Source organism: Myxocyprinus asiaticus, chromosome 6, assembly GCF_019703515.2.
Source record: "Myxocyprinus asiaticus isolate MX2 ecotype Aquarium Trade chromosome 6, UBuf_Myxa_2, whole genome shotgun sequence".
Classification (NCBI taxonomy): Eukaryota; Metazoa; Chordata; class Actinopteri; order Cypriniformes; family Catostomidae; genus Myxocyprinus; species Myxocyprinus asiaticus.
Window position 1 is genome coordinate 54,919,524 of NC_059349.1, and position 26,426 is coordinate 54,945,949.

Genomic DNA, 26,426 nt, shown 5'->3' on the forward strand with positions numbered 1-26,426 from the left:
AAAGTCAAAATTACGAGAATAAAGTCGTAGCGTTATGAGATTAAAGTCAAAATTACGAGATTAAGTCATAATATTTCGAGAATAAAGTCGTAGCACTACGAGATTAAAGTCGTAATATTTTGAGAATAAAGTCGTAGCACTACGAGATTAAAGTTGTATTATTTTGAGAATAAAGTCAAAATTATGAGAATAAAGTCATAGCACTACAAGATTAAAGTCGTAATATTTTGAGAATAAAGTCAAAATTACGAGAATAAAGTCGTAGCACTACGAGATTAAAGTCGTAATATTTTGAGAATAAAGTCGTAGCACTACGAGATTAAAGTCGTAATATTTTGAGAATAAAGTCGTAGCACTACGAGATTAAAGTCGTAATATTTCGAGAATAAAGTCGTAGCACTACGAGATTAAAGTCGTAATATTTTGAGAATAAAGTCGTAGCACTACGAGATTAAAGTCGTAATATTTTGAGAATAAAGTCGTAGCACTACGAGATTAAAGTTGTATTATTTTGAGAATAAAGTCAAAATTATGAGAATAAAGTCGTAGCACTACAAGATTAAAGTCGTAATATTTTGAGAATAAAGTCAAAATTACGAGAATAAAGTCGTAGCACTACGAGATTAAAGTCGTAATATTTTGAGAATAAAGTCAAAATTACGAGAATAAAGTCGTAGCACTACGAGATTAAAGTCGTAATATTTTGAGAATAAAGTCGTAGCACTACGAGATTAAAGTCGTAATATTTTGAGAATAAAGTCGTAGCACTACGAGATTAAAGTCGTAATATTTTGAGAATAAAGTCAAAATTACGAGAATAAAGTCGTAGCACTACGAGATTAAAGTCGTAATATTTTGAGAATAAAGTCGTAGCACTACGAGATTAAAGTCGTAATATTTTGAGAATAAAGTCGTAGCACTACGAGATTAAAGTCGTAATATTTCGAGAATAAAGTCGTAGCACTATGAGATTAAAGTCGTAATATTTTGAGAATAAAGTCGTAGCACTACGAGATTAAAGTCGTAATATTTTGAGAATAAAGTCGTAGCACTACGAGATTAAAGTTGTATTATTTTGAGAATAAAGTCAAAATTATGAGAATAAAGTCGTAGCACTACAAGATTAAAGTCGTAATATTTTGAGAATAAAGTCAAAATTACGAGAATAAAGTCGTAGCACTACGAGATTAAAGTCGTAATATTTTGAGAATAAAGTCAAAATTACGAGAATAAAGTCGTAGCACTACGAGATTAAAGTCGCAATATTTTGAGAATAAAGTCGTAGCACTATGAGATTAAAGTCGTAATATTTTGAGAATAAAGTCGTAGCACTACAAGATTAAAGTCGTAATATTTTGAGAATAAAGTCAAAATTATGAGAATAAAGTCGTAGCACTACGAGATTAAAGTCGTAATATTTTGAGAATAAAATCGTAGCACTACGAGATTAAAGTCATAATATTTTGAGAATAAAGTCGTAGCACTACGAGATTAAAGTCATAATATTTTGAGAATAAAGTCGTAGCACTACGAGATTAAAGTCGTAATATTTTGAGAATAAAGTCGTAGCACTACGAGATTAAAGTCGTAATATTTTGAGAATAAAGTCGTAGCACTACGAGATTAAAGTTGTATTATTTTGAGAATAAAGTCAAAATTATGAGAATAAAGTCGTAGCACTACAAGATTAAAGTCGTAATATTTTGAGAATAAAGTCAAAATTATGAGAATAAAGTCGTAGCACTACGAGATTAAGTCATAATATTTCGAGAATAAAGTCAAAATTACGAGAATAAAGTCGTAGCACTACGAGATTAAAGTCGTAATATTTCGAGAATAAAGTCGTAGCACTACGAGATTAAAGTCGTAATATTTTGAGAATAAAGTCGTAGCACTACGAGATTAAAGTCATAATATTTTGAGAATAAAGTCGTAGCACTACGAGATTAAAGTTGTATTATTTTGAGAATAAAGTCAAAATTATGAGAATAAAGTCGTAGCACTACAAGATTAAAGTCGTAATATTTTGAGAATAAAGTCAAAATTACGAGAATAAAGTCATAGCACTACGAGATTAAAGTCGTAATATTTTGAGAATAAAGTCAAAATTATGAGAATAAAGTCATAGCACTACGAGATTAAAGTCGTAATATTTTGAGAATAAAATCGTAGCATTACGAGATTAAGTCATAATATTTCGAGAATAAAGTCAAAATTACGAGAATAAAGTCGTAGCACTACGAGATTAAAGTCGTAATATTTTGAAAAGAAAGTCGTAGCACTACGAGATTAAAGTTGTATTATTTTGAGAATAAAGTCAAAATTATGAGAATAAAGTCGTAATATTTTGAGAATTAAATCTAAATTATGAGAATAAAGTCATAGCATTATAAGATTAAAGTCGTAATATTCGAGAATAAAGTCATAAAAAAATTACGAAAAAATAAAGATTTCGAGAATAAAATAATATTTTGAGAAGTCAATATTTCGAGAATAAAGTCAAAATTATGAGAATAAATTCATAATATTTTGAGAATAAAGTCGTAGCACTACGAGATTAAAGTCGTATTATTTTGAGAATAAAGTCATAAATAAAAAATAAATAAAAAAGAGAATAAAAAATAAAGTATTCGAAAATAAAGTCAAAATACTATGACTTTGTGTCTATAGTTCAGTGTACTGATGTCCGTAATTTTAATCCTGTTCTTTGTGCATCTGTTCAGGTCCCAACCAAAGAAACTAAACTTTAGGCTACGTGAGAGCCCCTTATTACATCACGTACATTCATGTTTCATGCATTTTCTGTGTCTCAGTAATCTCTATGAAGTTGAGAATGAATACATTTGAAACCGAATCTTTACTAAAGCAATAATTATTCCTGTAATTAAATTCTGTAATAGTTAATGCATTTTGGCATTGATTTACAAGCGTTTTTACTTGCTATTTAGATAAACATGCTTTTGGGAAACGTGCTGTAGTAAGTACAATTTAAGTATTACTAACGTTCTAACGTGGGGAAACCTATCCCAAGCATTAGCCACACTGAACGGGACTGCACACACGTCTGTCTGGTTCTTTCTCATACACATTTCAATACATTTAATTCCTCCATAACCGCTGCAGTGTCCGGATCCCAATAATAACTTCATACTGATGTGCCAAAAGATGAAAAAGGATTTCTTTGTTGCTAAATCCTAAAGTATGATTTAACAGAATCATCCACATCCATTTCTTGCATTGATGAAGCTGCTGTCATTCTATCATTGCGATAAAGATGCACTTTCAGGTCATTTTGGCTTTATTCTCAAAATATTACGACTTCAAAATCAAATAACTTTTATTGTCACACAACCATATACACTAGTACAATAGTGTATGAAAAACACAATATACAAATAATAACATACAATGTACATTATACAATACACACAATATAGAATACACATTATACAATAAAAATAGTATATATAGTATATATAAAATGTACAGTAGGTTGTATTGTACTGTATTGACATTCAGGCTGTCGGTTGATAGTCAGTTGTTAAGAGAGAATATAATATAATAATAATAATATAATTTATGACAGTCCGGTGTGAGATATAAGAGTAAGGGTAATAAAGTGCAGTGCTGATGTATTTTGATCGTGGGAGATCAAGAGTTCAGAAGTCTGATTGCTTGGGGGAAGAAGCTATCATGGAGTCGGCTGGTGCGGGTCCTGATGCTGCGATACCGCCTGCCTGATGGTAGCAGTGAGAACAGCCCATGGCTCGGGTGGCTGGAGTCTCTGATGATCCTCCGAGCTTTTTTCACACACCGCCTGGTAAATATGTCCTGGAGGGAGGGAAGCTCACCTCCGATGATGTGTCTGGCAGTTCGCACCACCCTTTTCAGTGCTTTGTGGTTGTGGGCGGTGCTATTGCTGTACCAGGTGGAGATGCAGCCAGTCAGGATGCTCTCCACAGTGCAGGTGTAGAACCGTGTGAGGATGTGGCGGTTCATTCCAAACTTCCTCAGCCGTCTCAGGAAGAAGAGGCGCTGATGAGCCTTCTTCACAACGACTTCAGTGTGGACGGACCATGTGAGTTCCTCAGTGATGTGGACACCCAGGAACTTGAAGCTGCTGACTCTCTCCACTGGTGCTCCATTGATGGTGATGGGACTGTGTTCTCTGTCTTTTCTTCTGAAGTCCACCACAAGCTCATTTGTCTTACTGACGTTGAGGGAGAGGTTGTGCGCCTGACACCAGTGTGTCAGAGTGTGCACCTCCTCTCTGTAGGCTGTTTCATCATTGTCAGTGATCAGACCTACCACCGTCATATCATCAGCAAACTTAATGATGGCATTGGAGCTGTGTGTTGCCACACAGTCATGTGTGTACAAGGAATACAGTAGTGGGCTGAGAACACAGCCCTGTGGGGCTCCAGTGTTGAGGGTCAGTGATGAGGAGATGTTGCTGCCTATTCTAACCACCTGGTGTCTGCTTGACAGGAAGTCCAGGATCCAGCTGCACAGCGAGCTGTTTAAGCCCAGAGACCGGAGTTTCTCATCTAGCTTGGAGGGCACTATGGTGTTGAATGCTGAGCTGTAGTCTACAAACAGCATTCTCACATATGTTCCTTTTTTCCAGGTGGGAGAGAGCAGTGTGTAGTGTAGATGCAATGGCATCATCAGTGGAGCGGTTGTTGCGGTAAGCAAACTGCAATGGGTCTAGTGATGGAGGCAGCACAGAGCAGATGTAATCTCTGATTAGTCTCTCAAAACATTTGCTGATGATGGGGGTGAAATTTTTGGATTGCTTCGTTACAGGCACAATGGTGGATGTTTTAAAGCATGTGGGGACTACAGACAAAGAGAGGGAAAGGTTGAAAATGTCTGTAAAAACACCAGCCAGTTGGTTCGCGCACGCTCTGATGACGTGGCCCGGAATGCCATCTGGACATGCGGCTTTACGGATATTCACCCGTCGGAAGGATAATGCTACGACTTTATTCTCGAAATATTCTGACTTTATTCTGGAAAACGTTTTTTTCTCCATGGCACTAAAACGTCTTTGTACTTATTGAGAATATGTCCTGCAAAAAAAAAAAAAAAAAAAAAAAAAATTCTCTCTAAACAATTTGTTTCTAATTTTTTTTCCCTTTTAAAAAAAAAACTGTTTTTCCTCTCACACACACAAACACACACATACACACACACACACACATACACACAAACACACACATTCACACACACACACAAACACACACATACACACAAACACACACATACACACACACATACACACAAACACACACACACACATACACACAAACACACACATACACACACACACACACACACACAAACATACACATACACATACACACACAAACACACACATACACGCACACACACACACACACACAAACACACACACACACACAAACACACACATACACACACAAACACACACATACACACACACACACACACACAAACACACACATACACATACACACAAACACACACCTACACACAAACACATACACACACGCACACACAAACACACACAACACATACACACGCACACACATACACACACACATACACACAAACACACACACACATACACACAAACACACACACACAAACACTCACACACTCAAACACAAACACACACACACACACACACACCACACACACAACCACACACACAATATTTTTCTCCTCAAGAGGCAACACATGAGAATTTTTACTTTTTTTTTTTTTTTTACTTGCTAGCTAGCTAACAATTAGCATGCGGTATCAACCTCAGCCACCAGGTGCCAATATCAGTAATCATGAAATCTTGTGCTTAAGTCGACAGATGACAGCTGTGGTAATTGACGATGTTTTGCAGATTGTATAATCAACGTGAAATACTATATATATATATATATATATATATATATATATATATATATATATATATATTAAATGTTTGAGAGTCTACTAATACATGAAATCCCACAGTTAAATGAATATACATCAGGTTACATATATTTCATATGGCATTCATTGTCAAGTGTAACAACGGGAGTGATTTCTGACTGTTTGATGACATTCACCACTGGGAATATTGATGCTTTTTTAGAGAGAATTTTTTTTTTTTAGGACATAGGCACTAGACACTTAAAAAAACGAAATTTCACCTACTGAATTTTTTTTTTTTCATGATGCGATTCAGGGCTTCTGTACTGTTGGACTTTGTTAGATGTGTGTTTTTAATTACTTTTTTTTATTATTATTATTTTCTCCCATTTTTCTCCCCAATCTAGAATGCCCAATTCCCAATGTGCTGTAAATCCTCGTGGTGGCGTAGTGACTCGCCTCAATCCGGGTGGCGGAGGTCGAATCTCAGTTACTTCCGCGTCTGAAACCGTCAATCCGTGCATCTTATCACGTGGCTTGTTGAGCACGTTACCGTGGAGATGTAGAATGTGTGGAGGCTTCATGCTATTCTCCATGGCAACCACGCTCAACTCACCACATGCCCCACCGAGAGCGAGAACCACATTATGGCGACCACGAGGAGGTTACCCCATGTGACTCTACCCTCCCTAGCAACCGGGCCAATTTGGTTGCTTAGGAGACCTGACTGGAGTCACTCAGCACGCCCTGGATTCAAACTCACGACTCCAGGTGTGATAGTCAGCGTCAATACTCGCTGAGATACCCAGTCCCCTTGAATTTCTTTCTAATGAATGTTACTATAGCAACTTAGGCCTCGTCCACATTTATACATATCCATTTGAAAAGGCATTTATTTCACTACATTTACATTTCTCATTCCGCTCTAGAATACCTCCACTGTAAACTGAGACTTTCAAAAGCGCTTTTTCCATTAGCACATGGAGTACTTTGGAAAAAGATGATATTAGGAAACTGAAAACGGAGTATTCATGGTGACCAACAAAAGCAACTTGTCTTCCATAAAATAGGTCAAGTTTTATGAACAGACAAAACTATGTTTGTATTAACACAATATCAGTAAACCTTACTTTAAAAAAAAGTGATGTCATTTTACTAAAATGTTTGGAAGCACTTTCTATGAAGCCCATATTTATAATGCATTAGTAATGTCTTATAATATGTTATAACTTCTCATAAATAATTATAACAACAGTATAATACATTATAATACTTATCTATTCACAGTTATACCTTCGAGTAAAATGCATTATAACACAATCAACATCCAGTTTTATCTGCAGAAGTTATAATGTATTATATACTGTATATATTGTAATATATATATAATAGGTATGCTTTAAGTAAAGTGACAAAAGCAATGTGTTCTTATAAACATCCATGAGATATTTTGAAGTGATTATAAGACATTACAAGTCATGCTGGGAGTAATAAACATTACACATGCACAACATACAAAATAACACACATTTAATGCACATTCTGAGATATTATGAAAAACACTTGAAAGCTACAAGGTCCAAATATATCAGAAACTCATATGTATGTTGATCACACATGTAGCCAAGAATAAAATAATCAAACTGATTCTATACTGAACTCTATTCAATAAACTTTAATATTTGTGCATCTTATTTAGAGATTTATTATATAAATAACTTCCATTATATAAGTTTGACTTGTAATGTTAATGTATGTTATAAGTTCATGTTATGTCTGTTTATAAGAAGATATTACTTTTGTAACTTTACTTACAAAAAAGAGACAAAGAGCACTTATAATACATTATACATTATACAGCACTTATCCGATAAACTTTATTAACTTCTACTGTGTTAATATTACATGTTGCTTGTGTTATAATGCATTATACTCTAAGAGTTATAACTATGAATAGGGGAAGTCTTATAACGTATTATAACTATAGTTATAATTATTTATGAGAAGTTATAACTTATTATAAGGTGTATTATGAGACATTATAAATGCAGTATAATGCCTTTACAATGCATTATAAATATGGGCTTCATAGAAAGCGTTACCAAATTTTTTTTTATTGATAACAGATATCAATAAAATGCAACCGCACAATGCCACACCTAACAAATAAGCAGAAAATAAGCATGTCTGATCCACCCAAAACCACCGATGAACAAACTGTCACTCCCAAAGCCGTCTGGAGCTGCGGAATAAAAACATAGGCTATTTGTGATTGACAGATGGAATTGTAATCATGTCCATTAAGGGTTTAAATAAGGAAAGATCTGTTAATGAGGCCTGTTTTTAATGCCACTTCCCTGTTTGGCCAATGAGGTCACGTCATGCATCAAAGTGCAGTGGTTTGCTGTTTGATGGCATTGAATTGATGACACATGTTTGGGGCCGAGAAACAGGATTGTTCTGTTGTTATGGCTTGAATGAGACCTTTGTGGCTGAAGTTTTAATTGCATGTTTAAGTAAACATCTTTCCATAAGGAGGGATTTCTATATTACATTATTTTACAAGGTCAATCCAACCAGCGCTGTCTCAAATTCTCTTAAAACTATTTTAAGTTTAGTTGGCAGGCCAATATCAAAGTGTCTCGACAAACTTGACTTTCCAGTTTTCACTGTGACTCTACATATGAAACCTCCAAACGAGGGAACAGTCGAGAAGAGACGTAAACATTTCACCTCACATCTCATAGTGAGTAATGTAGAGCGTCTGAAGCTCATCAAAGTGTTTGAGATGTAAACAGAGCCGAGTGTGTGACGAGACATACAGTGTGGAGATCACACTTCATTTACTGATGAACACTGATCCTGATTCCTGGAGCCAGATATCCAACGCCTCATAAATCTCAGCGTTAAGTGAGGAATCCTCTGCCAGCTGTACGGGCTCAAATCTCAAATCGTACTCTCTCAACCCACATTAAAGCTTCTCGATCTTTCTCTGCATGAGCAAACATGAGCAAAATAAAAAGCAACTCAGTGCTCAATAACTACACAGCACAACCGAACAAGTCATCTGACAGTCAAAAGCATCCAAGATGTTTATCAAAGCAATCAGCCATGAGAGTGATTTTTAAAGTGATTTTAACACACTTAAGGGGTGTTTTTATGCACAACATAAAGAGACATAGCAAAAAAAAAAAAAACTTAAATGTGGTAAAATCACTGTAAAGCATGGCCTTGAGTGACTTATTGCTTTAATAAAGCAAAAATATGACAAAAGTTTTACAAGAAAATGTGAGTGAAAACCAGCTCATAAGAGTCATTCGTTCGGGAATCGGACTATACTGGTGTTTTTCACACTATAGATTCAAAAGAACCGGTTTGTAAGAGTCCTTTGTTTGGGAATCACACTACACTGGTCATGCTGTATGTCTTTGATTCACTAAAAAGAATCGGATCATAAGAGCTATTTGTTTGGGACTCGGACTATACTGGTCATGCTGTGTGCTCCGTGTTGTAGATTCAAAAGAACCAGTTAGTAAGAGTCATTTGTTCAGGAATCACACTACACTGGTCATGCTGTATGTCTTTGATTCACTAAAAAGAATCGGATCATAAGAGCTATTTGTTTGGGACTCGGACTATACTGGTCATGCTGTGTGCTCCGTGTTGTAGATTCAAAAGAACCAGTTAGTAAGAGTCATTTGTTCAGGAATCACACTACACTGGTCACGCTATATGTCTTTGATTCATTAAAAAGAATCGGATCATAAGAGCCACTTGTTTGGGAATCGGACTACACTGGTCATGCTGTGTGCTCCGTGTTGTAAATTCAAAAGAACCAGTTAGTAAGAGTCATTTGTTCAGGAATCACACTACACTGGTCATGCTGTATGTCTTTGATTCACTAAAAATAACCAGATCATAAGAGTCATTCATTCAGAAGTCACTCTACACGGTTTATTCTGTATGTCTTTGATTCACTAAAAAGAACCGGATCATAAGAGTCATTCATTCAGAAGTCACTCTACACGGTTTATTCTGTATGTCTTTGATTCACTAAAAAGAACCGGATCATAAGAGTCATTCATTCAGAAGTCACTCTACGCGGTTTACTCTGTATGTCTTTGATTCACTAAAAAGAACCAAATTATAAGAGTCATTAGTTCAGGGAATCGGACTACACTGGTCACGCTGTGTTTTTGATTCACTAAAAAGAACCAAATTATAAGAGTCATTAGTTCAGGGAATCGGACTACACTGGTCACACTGTGTTTTTGATTCACTAAAAAGAACCAGATCATAAGAGTCATTCATTCAGAAGTCACTCTACACGGTTTACTCTGTATGTCTTTGATTCACTAAAAAGAACCAAATTATAAGAGTCATTAGTTCAGGGAATCGGACTACACTGGTCGCGCTGTGTCTCTGATTCACTAAAAAGAACCAGATCATAAGAGTCATTCGTTCAGGAATCGGACTACACTGGTCACGCTGTATGTCTTTGATTCACTAAAAAGAATCGGATCATAAGAGTCATTTGTTCGGGAATCACACTACACTGGTCACACTGTATGTCTTTGATTCACTAAAAAGAATCGGATCATAAGAGTCATTTGTTCGGGAATCACACTACACTGGTCACGCTGTATGTCTTTGATTCACTAAAAAGAATCGGATCATAAGAGTCATTTGTTCGGGAATCACACTACACTGGTCACGCTGTATGTCTTTGATTCACTAAACATAACCAGATCATAAGAGTCATTCATTCAGAAGTCACTCTACACGGTTTATTCTGTATGTCTTTGATTCACTAAAAAGAACTGGATCATAAGAGTCATTCATTCAAAAGTCACTCTACACGGTTTACTCTGTATGTCTTTGATTCACTAAAAAGAATCGGATCATAAGAGTCATTCGTTCGGGAATCGGACTACACTGGTCACGATGTGTTTTTGATTCACTAAAAAGAACCAGATCATAAGAGTCATTCATTCAGAAGTCACTCTACACGGTTTACTCTGTATGTCTTTGATTCACTAAAAAGAACCAAATTATAAGAGTCATTAGTTCAGGGAATCGGACTACACTGGTCGCGCTGTGTCTTTGATTCACTAAAAAGAACCAGATCATAAGAGTCATTCGTTCAGGAATCGGACTACACTGGTCACGCTGTATGTCTTTGATTCACTAAAAAGAATCGGATCATAAGAGTCATTTGTTCGGGAATCACACTACACTGGTCACACTGTATGTCTTTGATTCACTAAAAAGAATCGGATCATAAGAGTCATTTGTTCGGGAATCACACTACACTGGTCACGCTGTATGTCTTTGATTCACTAAAAATAACCAGATCATAAGAGTCATTCATTCAGAAGTCACTCTACACGGTTTATTCTGTATGTCTTTGATTCACTAAAAAGAACCAAATTATAAGAGTCATTCATTCAGAAGTCACTCTACACGGTTTACTCTGTATGTCTTTGATTCACTAAAAATAACCAGATCATAAGAGTCATTCATTCAGAAGTCACTCTACACGGTTTATTCTGTATGTCTTTGATTCACTAAAAAGAACCGGATCATAAGAGTCATTCATTCAGAAGTCACTCTACACGGTTTACTCTGTATGTCTTTGATTCACTAAAAAGAACCAAATTATAAGAGTCATTAGTTCAGGGAATTGGACTACACTGGTCGCGCTGTGTCTTTGATTCACTAAAAAGAACCAGATCATAAGAGTCATTCGTTCAGGAATCGGACTACACTGGTCGCGCTGTGTCTTTGATTCTCTAAAAAGAATCGGAACATAAGAGCCATTTGTTCGGGAATCAGACTACACTGGTCACGCTGTATGTTCCATGTTGTAGATTCAAAAGAACCAGTTAGTAAGAGTCATTTGTTCAGGAATCACACTACACTGGTCACGCTATATGTCTTTGATTCATTAAAAAGAATCGGATCATAAGAGCCACTTGTTTGGGAATCAGACTACACTGGTCATGCTGTGTGCTCCGTGTTGTAAATTCAAAAGAACCAGTTAGTAAGAGTCATTTGTTCAGGAATCACACTACACTGGTCACGCTGTATGTCTTTGATTCACTAAAAAGAATCGGATCATAAGAGTCATTTGTTTGGGAATCAGACTACGCTGGTCATGCTGTGTGCTCCGTGTTGTAAATTCAAAAGAACCAGTTATTAAGAGTCATTTGTTCAGGAATCACACTACACTGGTCATGCTGTATGTCTTTGATTCACTAAAAAGAATCGGATCATAAGAGTCATTTGTTTGGGAATCGGACTATACTGGTCATGCTGTGTGCTCCGTGTTGTAAATTCAAAAGAACCAGTTATTAAGAGTCATTTGTTCAGGAATCACACTACACTGGTCACGCTGTATGTCTTTGATTCACTAAAAAGAATCGGATCATAAGAGTCATTAGTTCAGGGAATCGGACTACATTGGTCGCACTGTGTTTTTGATTCACTAAAAAGAACCAGAACATTAGAGTCATTCGTTCAGGAATCGGAATACACTGGTCATGCTGTATGTCTTTGATTCATTAAAAAGAATCGGATCATAAGAGTCATTAGTTCAGGGAATCGGACTACACTGGTCGCACTGTGTTTTTGATTCACTAAAAAGAACCAGATCATAAGAGTCATTCGTTCAGGAATTGGAATATGTTGCTCACGCTGTGTTTTTGATTCACTAAAAAGAACAAGCCCTTAAGAGTTATTCATTCGGGAATTGGAGTACACTGTCGCTCTGTGTGTTTTTGAATCACTAAAAAGAACCAGATCATAAGAGTCATTTGTTCAGGGAATCGGACTACACTGGTCGTGCTGTGTGTTTTTGATTCACTAAAAAGAACAAGCCCTTAAGAGTTATTCATTCGGGAATTGGAGTACACTGTCACTCTGTGTGTTTTTGAATCACTAAAAAGAACCAGATCATAAGAGTCATTCGTTCAGGAATCGGAATATGTTGCTCACGCTGTGTTTTTGATTCACTAAAAAGAACAAGCCCTTAAGAGTTATTCATTCGGGAATTGGAGTACACTGTCGCTCTGTGTGTTTTTGAATCACTAAAAAGAACCAGATCATAAGAGTCATTCGTTCAGGGAATCGGACTACACTGGTCGCTCTGTGTGTTTTTGATTCACTAAAAAGAACAAGCCCTTAAGAGTTATTCATTCGGGAATTGGAGTACACTGTCGCTCTGTGTGTTTTTGAATCACTAAAAAGAACCAGATCATAAGAGTCATTTGTTCAGGGAATCGGACTACACTGGTCGTGCTGTGTGTTTTTGATTCACTAAAAAGAACAAGCCCTTAAGAGTTATTCATTCGGGAATTGGAGTACACTGTCGCTCAGTTTGTTTTTGAATCACTAAAAAGAACCAGATCATAAGAGTCATTCGTTCAGGGAATCGGACTACACTGGTCGCTCTGTGTGTTTTTGATTCAGTATAAAGAACCAGATCATAAGAGTCATTCGTTCAGTGACTCGGGCTACCCTGGTCATAATGTGTTTTTGATTCACTAAAAAGAACCAGATCATAAGGGTCATTCATTTGGGAATCGGACTACACTGGTCATGCTGTGATTGTGATTCACTAAAACAAATCAGATCATAAGAGTCATTTGTTCGGTGAATCAGACTACATTCTTCACACTGTGTGTTTTTGATTCACTAAAAAGAACCGGATCATAAGAAAAATTCCTTCAGGGAATCGGAATACACTGGTAACGCTGCACGTTTCTCGTGGTAGATTAAAAAGAACAGGATCATAAGAGTCATTCATTTGGAAACATGACAAACTTTTTAGTTTATGTTTCGCGGAGTGATGGTGGCGTAGTGGACTAAAGCACAGAACTGGTAAGCATAAGGTTGCCAGTTTCATCCCCACAGCCACCACCATTGTGTCCTTGAGCAAGGCACTTAACTCCAGGCTTTATGGAATAAAAAGCTGCATACATAATATTAATTATAAAAGAATGAGTAAAACACTGTTTAAAATAGTTTTAGATGGAGTATAGTGTGTCACACCTTAGGATATGTCAACTACTGGACTATTTTACAACAGTTTTAAATGTGGCTCATTCAATCAGATTTTAGAGATTAAAAAACAGTTTTATTATTTGTTTACCTTGCCGTTCTGCAGTGCCGGTTGGTAACTGGAGGGTCTGTAGTACATCCTCTGTGCTGGTTCAGTGTGAATGTCTCCTAAGAAGAGTTCTTCCACTAGATGATCAAGATTATGATGCAGGTACTGCTTCTCAACACGCAGCAGCTGCAGTTCATGCATGGCAAAATTGAGCCCTCTGGAGCAGTCGCAACCGCCCTCCTCGCTCCACAACTCATAACCTACATTCGGCACCCAGGGGCCAAGATCCCTGTTGGGTCCCCTACAGCTGCGCTTCAGCCTCTGACTGAGGTCTTTGGCCACGGCTGTGGAGTGACAGATCACATGTGTGCGGTGGATCTGGTAGTCAGCCTCTGTGCCACCCCGCACGATCCAGGACGCCTGGCGCAGTCGCAAACGGCCACGCACCACCAGCGTGTATGTCGGAGTTGTGCAATGGTTGTCTGCATAATAGAACTGATGGGCCTGAAAGGTGTTGTTGTGGAAGAATCGGTATAAGCGAGTGATGAACTCCGGACCGGGCCGCACCTCACAGCTGCCATTGTAACGGAAGAACAGAGAGAGAGAAAGAGAGGTCACATGATGAGATGTGTATGTTTCATATACACACATGAGGGCCACTTTGGTATGGTTCCCCTTAGAGGAAAGGGCTGACTTATTTTTTTCTGAAATAGTTTTGCATGCCCTCGGAATAGTTTTGTGTACCCTCACAATAAATGTACCATGATTTTACTGAAATAACCATATTTTAACCTTCATATTTATAGTAAAACCATAGTGCTAATACAGGAAAATGAAAACTATGGCAATAAAAATAATAATTTTGTGGTTATTTTGATTTTACTACAAATACCATGGTATTTCTAGTAAAACAAATGTAATCACAAGATTAACCATGTTTAACTATAGTAAAACTATGATACCCACAAAATATGATTTTTATTAATTTTAAACATAATTTTTGTTTTCCTGCATTATCACTATGGTTTCACTACGAATATCATTGTTAAAATATGGTTACTGTAACCGAGGGAACGCAAAACTATTGCGAGAGAACGCAAAACTATTGTGAGGGAACGCAAAACTTATTGGGAGGGAACGCAAAACTATTGCGAGGGAACGCAAAACTATTGCAAGGGAACGCAAAACTATTGTGAGGGAGCGCAAAACTTATTGCAAGAGAAGGCAAAACTATTGCGAGAAAACGCAAAACTATTGCGAGGGAACACAAAACTATTGTGAGGGAACGCAAAACTTATTGGGAGGGAACGCAAAACTATTGCGAGGGAACGCAAAACTATTGCGAGGGAACGCAAAACTATTGCAAGGGAACGCAAAACTATTGTGAGGGAGCGCAAAACTTATTGCAAGAGAAGGCAAAACTATTGCGAGAAAACGCAAAACTATTGCGAGGGAACACAAAACTATTGTGAGGGAACGCAAAACTTATTGGGAGAGAATGCAAAACTATTGCGAGAGAATGCAAAACTGTTGCGAGGGAACGCAAAACTATTGTGAGTGAACGCAAAACTATTGCGAGAGAATGCAAAACTATTGTGAGGGAACACAAAACTTATTGGGAGGGAACACAAAACTATTGCGAGGGAATGCAAAACTATTGCGAGAGAACGCAAAACGTATTACGAAACAATGCAAAATGTATTGCAAGGGAACGCAAACTATTGTGAAGGAACATAAAAGTGTTGCGAGAGAATGCAAAACTATTGCGAGAGAATGCAAAACTATTGCAAGGGAACGCAAAACTTATTGCGAGAGAATGCAAAACTACCGCGAGGGAATGCAAAACAAACTATTGCGAGGGAATGCAAAACTATTGCAAGGGAATGCAAAACTATTGGAGGGAATGCAAAACTTATTGTGAGGGAACGCAAAACTATTGCGAAAGAATGCAAAACTATTGCGAGGGAATGCAAAACTATTGCGAGAGAAAGCAAAACTATTGCGAGGGAACGCAAAACTATTGCGAGGGAATGCAAAACTTATTGTGAGGGAACGCAAAACGTATTACGAAACAATGCAAAATGTATTGCAAGGAACGCAAAACTTATTGTGAGGGAACGCAAAACTATTGCGAGAGAATGCAAAACTATTGCGAGAGAATGCAAAACTATTGCGAGGTAACGCAAAACTATTGTGAGGGAACGCAAAACTTATTGGGAGGGAACGCAAAACTTATTGCGAGAGAAGGCAAAACTATTGCGAGGGAACGCAAAACTATTGTGATGGAACGCAAAACTTATTGGGAGAGAATGCAAAACTATTGCGAGAGAATGCAAAACTATTGCAAGGGAACGCAAAACTTATTGCGAGAGAATGCAAAACTATCGCGAGGGAATGCAAAACAAACTATTGCGAGGGAATGCAAAACTATTGTGAGGGAATGCAAAACTATCGGAGGGAATGCAAAACTTATTGTGAGGGAACGCAAAACTATTGCGAAAGAACGCAAAACTATTGCGAGGGAATGCAAAACTTATTGTGAGGGAACGCAAAACTTATTGCGAGACAATGCAAAATGTATTGCAAGGGAACGCAAACTATTGTGAAGGAACGCAAAACTATTGTGAGGGAATGCAAAATGTACTGCAAGGGAACATAAAACTTATTGTGAGGGAACGCAAAACTTATTGTGATGGAATGCAAAACTTATTGCGAGACAACGCAAAATGTATTGCGAGGAAACGCAAAACTATTGCGAGGGAACGCAAAACTTATTGTGAAGGAACGCAAAACTTATTGCGAGACAATGCAAAATGTATTGCAAGGGAACGCAAAACTATTGCAAGGGAACGCAAAACTTATTGTGAGGGAACGCAAAACTTATCGTGATGGAATGCAAAACTTATTGTGAGACAATGCAAAATGTATTGCGAGGGAACGCAAAACTTATTGTGAGGGAACGCAAAACTTATTGCGAGACAATGCAAAATGTATTGCAAGGGAACGCAAACTATTGTGAAGGAACGCAAAACTATTGTGAGGGAACGCAAAATGTATTGCAAGGGAACGCAAACTATTGTGAAGGAACGCAAAACTATTGTGAGGGAACGCAAAATGTATTGCAAAGGAACGCAAAACTTATTGTGAGGGCACACAAAACTATTTCAGAAAAAAATATTACCGCCCTGTCCTCTAAGGTGCTCCATAATTTGGAGAAATTTTAGACAGGATAGTTATTTTTAATAAAAACTTATAATTGCATGGATTAATACCTGTTAATGAAAAATCTGCCTCAGCAGTATTTATAAAACTATTATAAAAATCCTAATCCAGTAATAATAAATGACTGATATGGGCCCATCCTAGCCAGTACTGAGAAAAATACCAGGTACCATGTGTCAGCACCATCAACGTTCTGTTTCCCTTTTACATCTTACACTTGTTCTGAAGGAATATAATAAGGTTTGGTGAAAAAACAAAAAATCTAATTGATTATTTAGTGAAACTCTTAAGCGACGGTAAGTCATGAGGCTGCACGAGAGCAATAGTTCACATAGCCCCCTCACGGCATTGGGGCGTTCAAGCAAAAACTCGTTTTGTTTATCTAAAAACAGCGATAGTGACAACAGAACACAGCACAGCTGTACACAAAACAGAGAACAGACCTTACTAATCATGTCTGAAGAATTTGTAGATGAAGAATTTAAACCCAGGCTTATTTTTTTGAAAGTTTTTGGACAAGCGATCGATAAAATGTACCGTCATTCATCACAGCTGGTTAGGACAAAAACTCAGATTAACATAGGAAATATACCTTTTATTGCATATCGTTTGCCGTCAGTTTAGGACACATGTGACTGTGGCTGCCTATAGCTCCTCTATGTTTCTGTTTGATTTCCGAATACTTCGATCAAAAAAATAAGGCTGGGCATAGAAATGCATGAATTCTTCAACTACAAACTCTTCAGACATGTTTAGTAAGTTCTGTTCTCTGATTTGTGTGCAGTTGTGTTGTGTTCTGTTGTCACTATCACTGTGGATGACCTGTTTTTAGGTAAACAAAATGAGTTTTCTCTTGAACGCCCCAATGTCGCGAGGGGGCTGCGTGAACTGTTGCTCTCGTGTCCTATCATGAACGCACACAGGAGATTAAAGGTCAGTGAACATTTTCACTAAATAATACATTAGATTTCAGTTTGTTTCTCATCAAATCTTATCGTATGCTTTTATAATAATCATGAGTCTCATGGATAATTTATTAGACTTCTGAATTATACTTTTGTGTTCTTTTGAAGCTTGAAGAGGTGGTCACCATAAACTGTTATTGTATGACTAACCCCTTTAATTTTCAACCACCTTATAAAGAACAAATGCAAAACTACTTTGAGGTCAGAGGTCAAAATCTCCCGTTCTCTCACCTCGTGGACACCCAGTGACCCTCGATGTTGGGCGGCATCTGGACTGTGATGCGAGCGCCGTTGTGTAGATGTTTCAGCATGTGATGACACTGTGTGTCTTTAGACGTCCAGACGAGAGACTTCTCCAGAGCCAGACGAGGGAAGCGACCATCTGAGAGATACAGAGACGACCCCTCCACCCAACCTGAAATAATCAACCACAGTGAGTGGTCAGAAGAGGGATAACGGGACATTTAACATGCACATTTACTCATCTTGTGATCATGTCAAAGTCAGCATACTGTTATTTTTTTCTCACATGTGTCTCCTCTGGAGTTTTAAAAGAGATCTCTACAATGTCACAGATCTTAATATGAACTCATACACATTTCTCATCAAATTCTTCCAAGAGCAAGTGATCTGAGCTATTCTATCCACATTCATTTTATAGCTATAAAGTTATATTGATACTTGAATGAAACATATGAGCACTCCATTAAGTCTCTTGAGCTATGAAAGTGCAACATCTGAGTAAAGACATTTTTATATTATTTTTTATATTTTATATTTGGGATGTTAAAGAGCAAATGTTAAAGGATTAGTTCACCCAAAAATGAAAATTCAGTCATTGGTCACTCACTCCTGTGTTGTTATAACCCTACATGAATTAAGAATTGATGCATTTCTATGCCCAGCCTTATTTTTTTGAAAAGAGTATTTGAAACAGAAACAGAAACAACATGTGATATAAGGTATATTTTCTATGGTAATCAGAGATTTTGTCCTAACCAGCAGTGATGAGCAACGGCACATTCTATCGATCGCTTGTTTTCTATTTTCTCCGTCCACTGTGAACTGGCACCAGTAAAAAAAGAAATAAGGCTGGGCATAGAAATGCATCAATTCTTCAACTACAAATTCTTCAGACATGTTTAGTAAGTTCTGTTCTCTGTTTTGTGTGCAGCTGTGTTCTGTTGTCACTATCGCTGTAGAGGACCTGTTTTTAGATAAACAAAACGAGTTTTCGCTTGAACGCCCCAATGTCGCGAGGGGGCTGCGTGAACTGTTGCTCTCGTGTCCTATCATGAATGCACACAGGAGATCAACGGTCAGTGAACATTCTCACTAAATAATACATTAGATTTCAGTTTGTTTCTCATCAAATCTTATCGTATGCTTTCATAACAATCATGAGTCTCATGAATAATTTATTAGACTTCTGAATTATACTTTTGTGTTCTTTTGAAGCTTGAAGAGGTGGTCACCATAAACTGACATTGTATGACATCACTGAGCACAACACTTATTCACAATTTCTTCCTTTGTGTTAAGAAAAAGAAAGTCATATAGGCTTATAACAACACAGGGGTGAGTAAACAATGACTGAATTTACATTTTTGGGTGAACTAATGATTTAAAATGAGAGTGAGTCATTATTGAATGTGGGAACTCACGAATGCTTGGACAGAGATCTGGTATGTTTATATTTTATGACACTAGGAGAATATAAAGCTCATCGTTGAGATAACACAAAACACATTTTTGGCTCTTGATCAGGAGCCTCCATACGGGTGCCACATGAAAAGAGAGAAACCTCGAATAGCTGAAGAATTCAGGACTAAAACCTCGGAAATTAAATAATTTTAGTGCCTGAGGTATCACGACTGAAACCATTCCACATGAACACATATTCCATCATAAGATCTGTGTTATAGAAATATGACCAAATCCATTCCTGAGGTAGAAAACTTTATTTGAGAGAACTACATCATTCTAAATAAGGGTAAAGGGCATGTCCTGGTCAAAAGGGGGGCTAGGAGGGGCATTGCCCCCCAGTTGGACAGCAAAACGACCAAGAGAGAACCTACTGCCCACCCTAAAGGTCAAAGTGCACCCCAAAATTTTACATTCTAGTACTGTTCCAGGTCAAGGGCACCCTCAGACTACAAAGCAATAACAAATAGAGTGGAAACAATCATTTGTCAGCGTTTCAAAAATCTGAAACATCCACCATCTACCTTCACTTAACGTTTATCTTTCAGACCATAATGGAACAGCGCGTTCTCCAGGGAAACTCGGCAGCATGTAATCTGCTCAGTCCAGCTGGAAACATTTGTAATGCTCGACCGCTGCACTCATATCAAAGTCATCTCTCTTTCTCTCTGCTGGACCCTGAGAACATCAGCACTGTTTGCACCTGCATCAGCCCCATCTGACTCGGACCGCCTGCCAAACACTTGCATGTTTGCAGACACCCAAAACCAGTCGTGGAAACCCAGAGAGCCTTGTTACACAAATGCACTGTGATCCTGAAAGAACTTCCTCACGTGTCCAGCGATTACAACACTTCCTAACACCTCTGATGGTCAAGAAACCTTCCTGGTCTTTATAGACAAGCACATGAACAGCCTCTCTGAGGAATGATGGGTCATTTGAGGTTTAGAGAGAGACAGCTGTCCCGTTTTTAACGGTGGAGATAGAAGCCCATGTAATTTTAAATGTACTCACTGTTTCAAAATGTACACACTTTCATATCATTCCAAACCTAAACACTATTATTCTAACTATTATTGTTTCTTTTGGTAACGATCCTGTTTGACCCCCCAGTCTATAATATGATAGACAAAATCTAATTAAAAACAATATTTCAAGTTTCAGTCTCATGTCACGAAAAAAGTGTTATCCTCATGCTACCCCGCGTCCACATGTGTGGATGTTGTACTCTGGCTTTGCTATACGCAATGCATAATTTAAATTAATTTAAACCAACTGATCTCAGTTCAGGAGACTCTGTGCTGTCAGTAAAGGGTTAAACTTTCAACACACGGAGTCATGTGACAGAACAACATGGCGCTGATCACAGCGGAGTTTGTCTTTGGGAGAAACACCAACAAAACTACATCTGGTAAGAAACCTCATTAAGTTTTTACATTAAAACCTGTTTGAGTCAAAAGATTAGAGTCTCTAGTTTCATCCGATATGTCATTTTAAAAATTTGAGTGATTTATCGTGAAACGCCACACTGTTAAACACAATGACCACTTATGTGGACTATAGGCTCATTTTCAGTTCTTCTATATTTACTGTGTATTATCACATTGAGAATAAATGGGTCAATTCTTGTTGCTTTCAGAGGCTTTATATGGAGTTAGGATGAAAATAAGGTGCATTTCAAACTGTTCTGAGACCAGTGCAGACAGACAGCACACTGGAGGTTAAGTCATTCACTAAATAGGGAGCAAGGGAGCATCCTATAGCTCTCTATGCAGTTAAGTGCATTCACTCCTAAAATCTGATCAAAAGTTCAGTTTCAGGCTGCAGATGATGTTTGGATCACTCAACATGTTTGACAGACATGTGACAATGATAATCAGTACATAGATTCAGAATTTATAATGTATCATTTTATTTTAACATGGTTGACAGTGATTGGATGATGCTGGACATTACTTTGAATCTGAATTAATTATGCTAATTTCTGATGTAATGTCTGTAACGTCTCGAAAACATGAATAATCAACACTCCTGGAAACATCATAAACTATTAGATGAAAAAAATCAGACTTTCTATAGCTTGATATGATTTAAAATTTCACAACTTAGTCACAAATCAGATCTGCTTCTCGGTCAGAACCCGCCAGTATCAAATCTGTATTAATACATCATATCTAACAATAAATCAGTGAAGACTTGGAAACAACTGAGAAATTAACTTTTTACCTCGATATTTGTCCTTATATCTGGATTAATCATGCATGTACATGGAGTAATTATATTTTTTGGGTAACAGGAAGTGGTGTGATTCGGAAAATGTACTGTAATAAACCATTTAGACTTTGGTTTCATGAAAAAATGTATTAGAACGAAACAGAACATTTAAAAACAAAGTTTTTTTACTCCGGAACAATTGATAGGGACTTCGTTCCCATTTTCGGTTACGTTCTACAATTTGGATTGATCCTTGAACCGTTTTTAGTCCCCTGCATACAAGAACATCTTTGATTACACAAGTGCAGCACAGTGAGCGCATCAGACACCACATATGGAGCAAAAGGTGGAGGAAAAGAAACTGGACACACTGGTTCTTCTGTGTATTATCATCGCAGCAAATTTAAATATATGAAAGTGAACGATATTTAAGAACGGGGCAGTCTTCTGCTCCCCCTTACAATACCTCCCTACTAGGGATGTGCCCGAAGCCGAATACCTTATCCGGAAAGGTGCGAATAATGACTTCAAAATGAATAACGGATTAATCCAAATAATATAACAAATATTTATATGACTGATTATCCAAAAAGCACAAGGATAAAGCGTTATTTTAAATAAGCATATCCAAAATTACAACGAATTTATGAATCTGTGCGGCCAACATTTCTAAAGTGTAAACCTTATGAAAATGCGTATGGTGTGATTTCAGATCAAATGGGCGCTGTCTCGACTCCGTTTGCGGTCTCTGTTAATTGTGCGCGTCTGGAGCTTGTCAAGTGTAACATTAATTAAGATATGACATCATATACACTTTCCACTTCTTGAAATGTCTGTTAATGTATCACACGATTCACACGTGATTCTCATGTATTTATTTATAGCTTAAACCTGAGCGCAACCTGTCACTTGAATGACAATTGTCTATCTTATCCAGGCCCTCTTTCAGTTGCTTCAGGACCAACTCTGCCATGTGTTTGTCTGGAAGATCTTTAATAATAATTATTATTATTAGGCTATTATTATGAAAAGGCATATACAAGGCATATTTTATTAATAGAAACTATAAATGTAAGAGTAACACTTAAAAATGGGCGTTTCATTTAGTTCTGACGCACTTCCGGTTTAGGCCCCGCCCACACCCGGTTCTATCCGAATACAGAGACAGCTACAGATCATTTTGTCAAAAGAACAGATACAGATACAAATACAGATAATGGCTTTGCTGCACACTCCTACTCCCTACACTTTGAGAACCACTGCATTACGCAGTTCTTGGAATAGAAAAAGTTCATAGTGACCACCAGTGTTGCTGCTATGGGGGGGCCCAGTAGGGCCATGCCCCCTCACTTCGACAACTGTGCCCCCCCCCCCCCCCCAGTTCAACTGTTTTATTTGACCAAACTATTATATCCAATCTGATCTCGTAGAATCACGTTACTCTACAAACATTTATGCAACATGACTTTATGTGGCTCGTTGTACGTATCACAGCAGTTTCCAGGTGAAATGAACACTAGAGGTGCTACAACAACGACTTTATTTCCTTTCATACAAATCACGAGTAAAACGGCAGATTATCAGTTCATAAACACTTACTTTTCGCCCTATCACTCACTCAATGCTATTTAATGACATATAAACACTTTTACTATAGTGCATGACACATTTTAACATTTGCATTACATAATCAACTATATTTACAAGCTTGTTCGAGTGATTAAATTGTGCGGTAGCTCGACTGATAGAGCACTTGTGATGTAAAGGAACGGGGGACGAGTCCTGAAGAGCACACGAGTCCACACGTGAGCCGAAAGTATCATAAAAGCACCACAAAATGACTTGGTTGTGTTTTTCATCTCACATTTGCTTTTTATGACACTATCGGTTATGTTTAGGTTTAAGGGTTAGGGTTGGGAGGTCGGTTTTGTTGATTTAAAACTCGATAGAGCATTAACCTTAGAAATCTCATCTGTTTCGGACAACACTGAACTCGCTTTTAGCGCCACACAGTGGACATTTCACCTCGGAACCGCGTAATATGATTTAGCAAAAATGTCACAACAGTCACATTATTTTCATCAAATCAGGCTGATTATATCTTTCCCATGTGTTTTCTGTTCGATTCACAGCTATAATGTAAACTAAAGGCTATTTATTTATTTTTAAATAGGGCCCTATGATTTCCGCGTCGTGGAAAACATGGACGGAATTGCGGAATCCATTCAGAAAAACGGAATTTACTATAAAATGTGGAATGTCAAGGAATTTGACATATTTAGGATGAAATCTATGTATAAATACACAATTAATTAAATTAAAATCGTGACATATCCTAGTGTGATTATTAAACCACAAAGGCTGAGATTTAATTAAACAAATAGCCTATACGGTCTGCATAAGCTCCAACGGTAAGTGAATGTGAGAAGCCGCTGCTAATACAATAACCACACCATTAACATCACGTGCGATCTGTGTGTGTATTAATGACAAAGAGAGAGCACTTTATTCGATGTGAAGTGCAGCACATGCAGACTATATATTTATATAATTAAATCATAGCCTTTTGCAGTTTAATAAGCACATTAGCACATTTAGCGAACTGCTTTTCTGGAAGTGAGAAGTGAAGCCATAAAAAACATCCAGTTTTCCGACTAAAACGGCAAAATAAAAGCTCCACTTCATTAGATGTGTGACGTTTGAAAAATACGACATTACTGTGAAAGTAAAATTACTGTATAGTAAAATATAATATTCAATGTAGTAGTTGTAGTAGTAGTAGTAATAATGATAATAATATATCAATAAAAATTACATTTTATTTAAGCAATATCTTAAGCAAGAGTTTCATCACTGCTTTCGTAAATACCGTGATGCTCCACTGTATTTGACCATAATTATAATAATAATAATAATAAAAACAAAAAACACAAATTTTGGGTTTTGGATTGTGCTGTGAGGATCTGTATACATGCTCTACATTTAATAAAAATAATTCAATGGTATGTTAAAAAGTAACTGTTATTTTTTCACTTGATTAAACTTTTCAACTCTGTGGACCTGATGGCAGGTCCCAAAGGGGGGCGCTATATCGTGAAAAAAATGTACCCTTAAAATGCTCAAGTCCATGTATACGTAAGTCATATGTCATATTGTTTGAAAGCTTAGAATCTGATCTTTTCAAAGATAACCATCACTTCTTCATTTATGTTACTTAAAATAACAAAAGAAGGCATTAAACTATCCGCATTCCAAATAAGCGCTACCTAGTGGTTATGTGGTAGAAATATCAATATGAATATAAAGTCTTTAAAATAGTACTTAAATAGACAAGTCATATATCAAATGAAAGCTCTCATTCTCAGGAATGTGACTGTATATTTATTTTGTTGCACTAATACCACAGTTCAAAAGATTTTCAAAAGAATCATAAAGTGAAATATGATTTCTGTAAGTCACCAAATATGTGCTGATAACTCCTGCTGTAAGCCCCAAGTAACCTGTTTTTACCTTCAGCAGTTCTCTAAAAAATGAGCCATTGTTTACTTGTCTGTGAGCTTGCTTGTGTGCATAATCCAATGTTATATCTTAGATGTCCAGAACAAAATATACAGTCCAGTAGGAAAAGCTTGCAAAACAAATCATCAGAAATATATGCTATGGACTATTGATGATAAAAATGTCATCGCAGAGGGGAGAATCTCAGCTTTCTAATGACACTTAGATTGAGCTTCTAGTCCACTCAGAGGCCGAGATATTCAATGAAATAATGAGGGTGGTGCTTGAACTGAAAATTGGACTGAATGTCTATGGACGAGCACATCTGTGAGGGATAAAATGCATTAGAGCGCCACCTACATTTCAGATCTGTTTATTGTGATGGAATGTGATAGAGGAAAAATTATTTTTCACCCCTCATGTAAATGTCAACACAGGACAGAAATTGTCTTTTTCTTAATGCTAAATCTGAACCTGGAAACCTGCAGATGGGTTAATGTTTCTCTAGTAGCTTCTGCTGTAGATATGAACTTTGTTCTACCTGAATAAACCCCATAGACTTACACTGAAGTAAGACCCCCCTCCAGTCATATCAAGAGAGCAGACTCTTTTCTCCAGCCAGTAAACAAACACCCAGAACACAACCACCTAGCAACGCCCTGCCAACCACCCATAACACCCTAGCATTGCGGTGCCCTTTCAGTTTCTGTAAACATTCTGTCTCTGTCTTTTTTCTTACACTAATTCACAACAAATCTATTTTTTAACTCTTCTGCCATTAATGTCGAAGCTACAGCGAACAGCAGCCAAAGTCTGAGTCCCAC

At 37.3% G+C, this 26,426-nt stretch overlaps 1 protein-coding gene across 1 annotated transcript in view; it reads right to left on the minus strand.

Moving 5' to 3' along the window:
• The window catches only part of LOC127443031 (protein APCDD1-like), a 41,120-nt gene that overhangs the window by 6,932 nt on the left and 7,762 nt on the right, over positions 1-26,426 (minus strand). The window contains exons 2-3 of the mRNA XM_051701510.1: positions 18,418-18,601; positions 14,042-14,573 (exon numbers count right to left, since the gene is read on the minus strand). Coding sequence (XP_051557470.1) covers positions 14,042-14,573; positions 18,418-18,601 — 716 coding nt within the window. The remainder of the gene's footprint in view (positions 1-14,041; positions 14,574-18,417; positions 18,602-26,426) is intronic.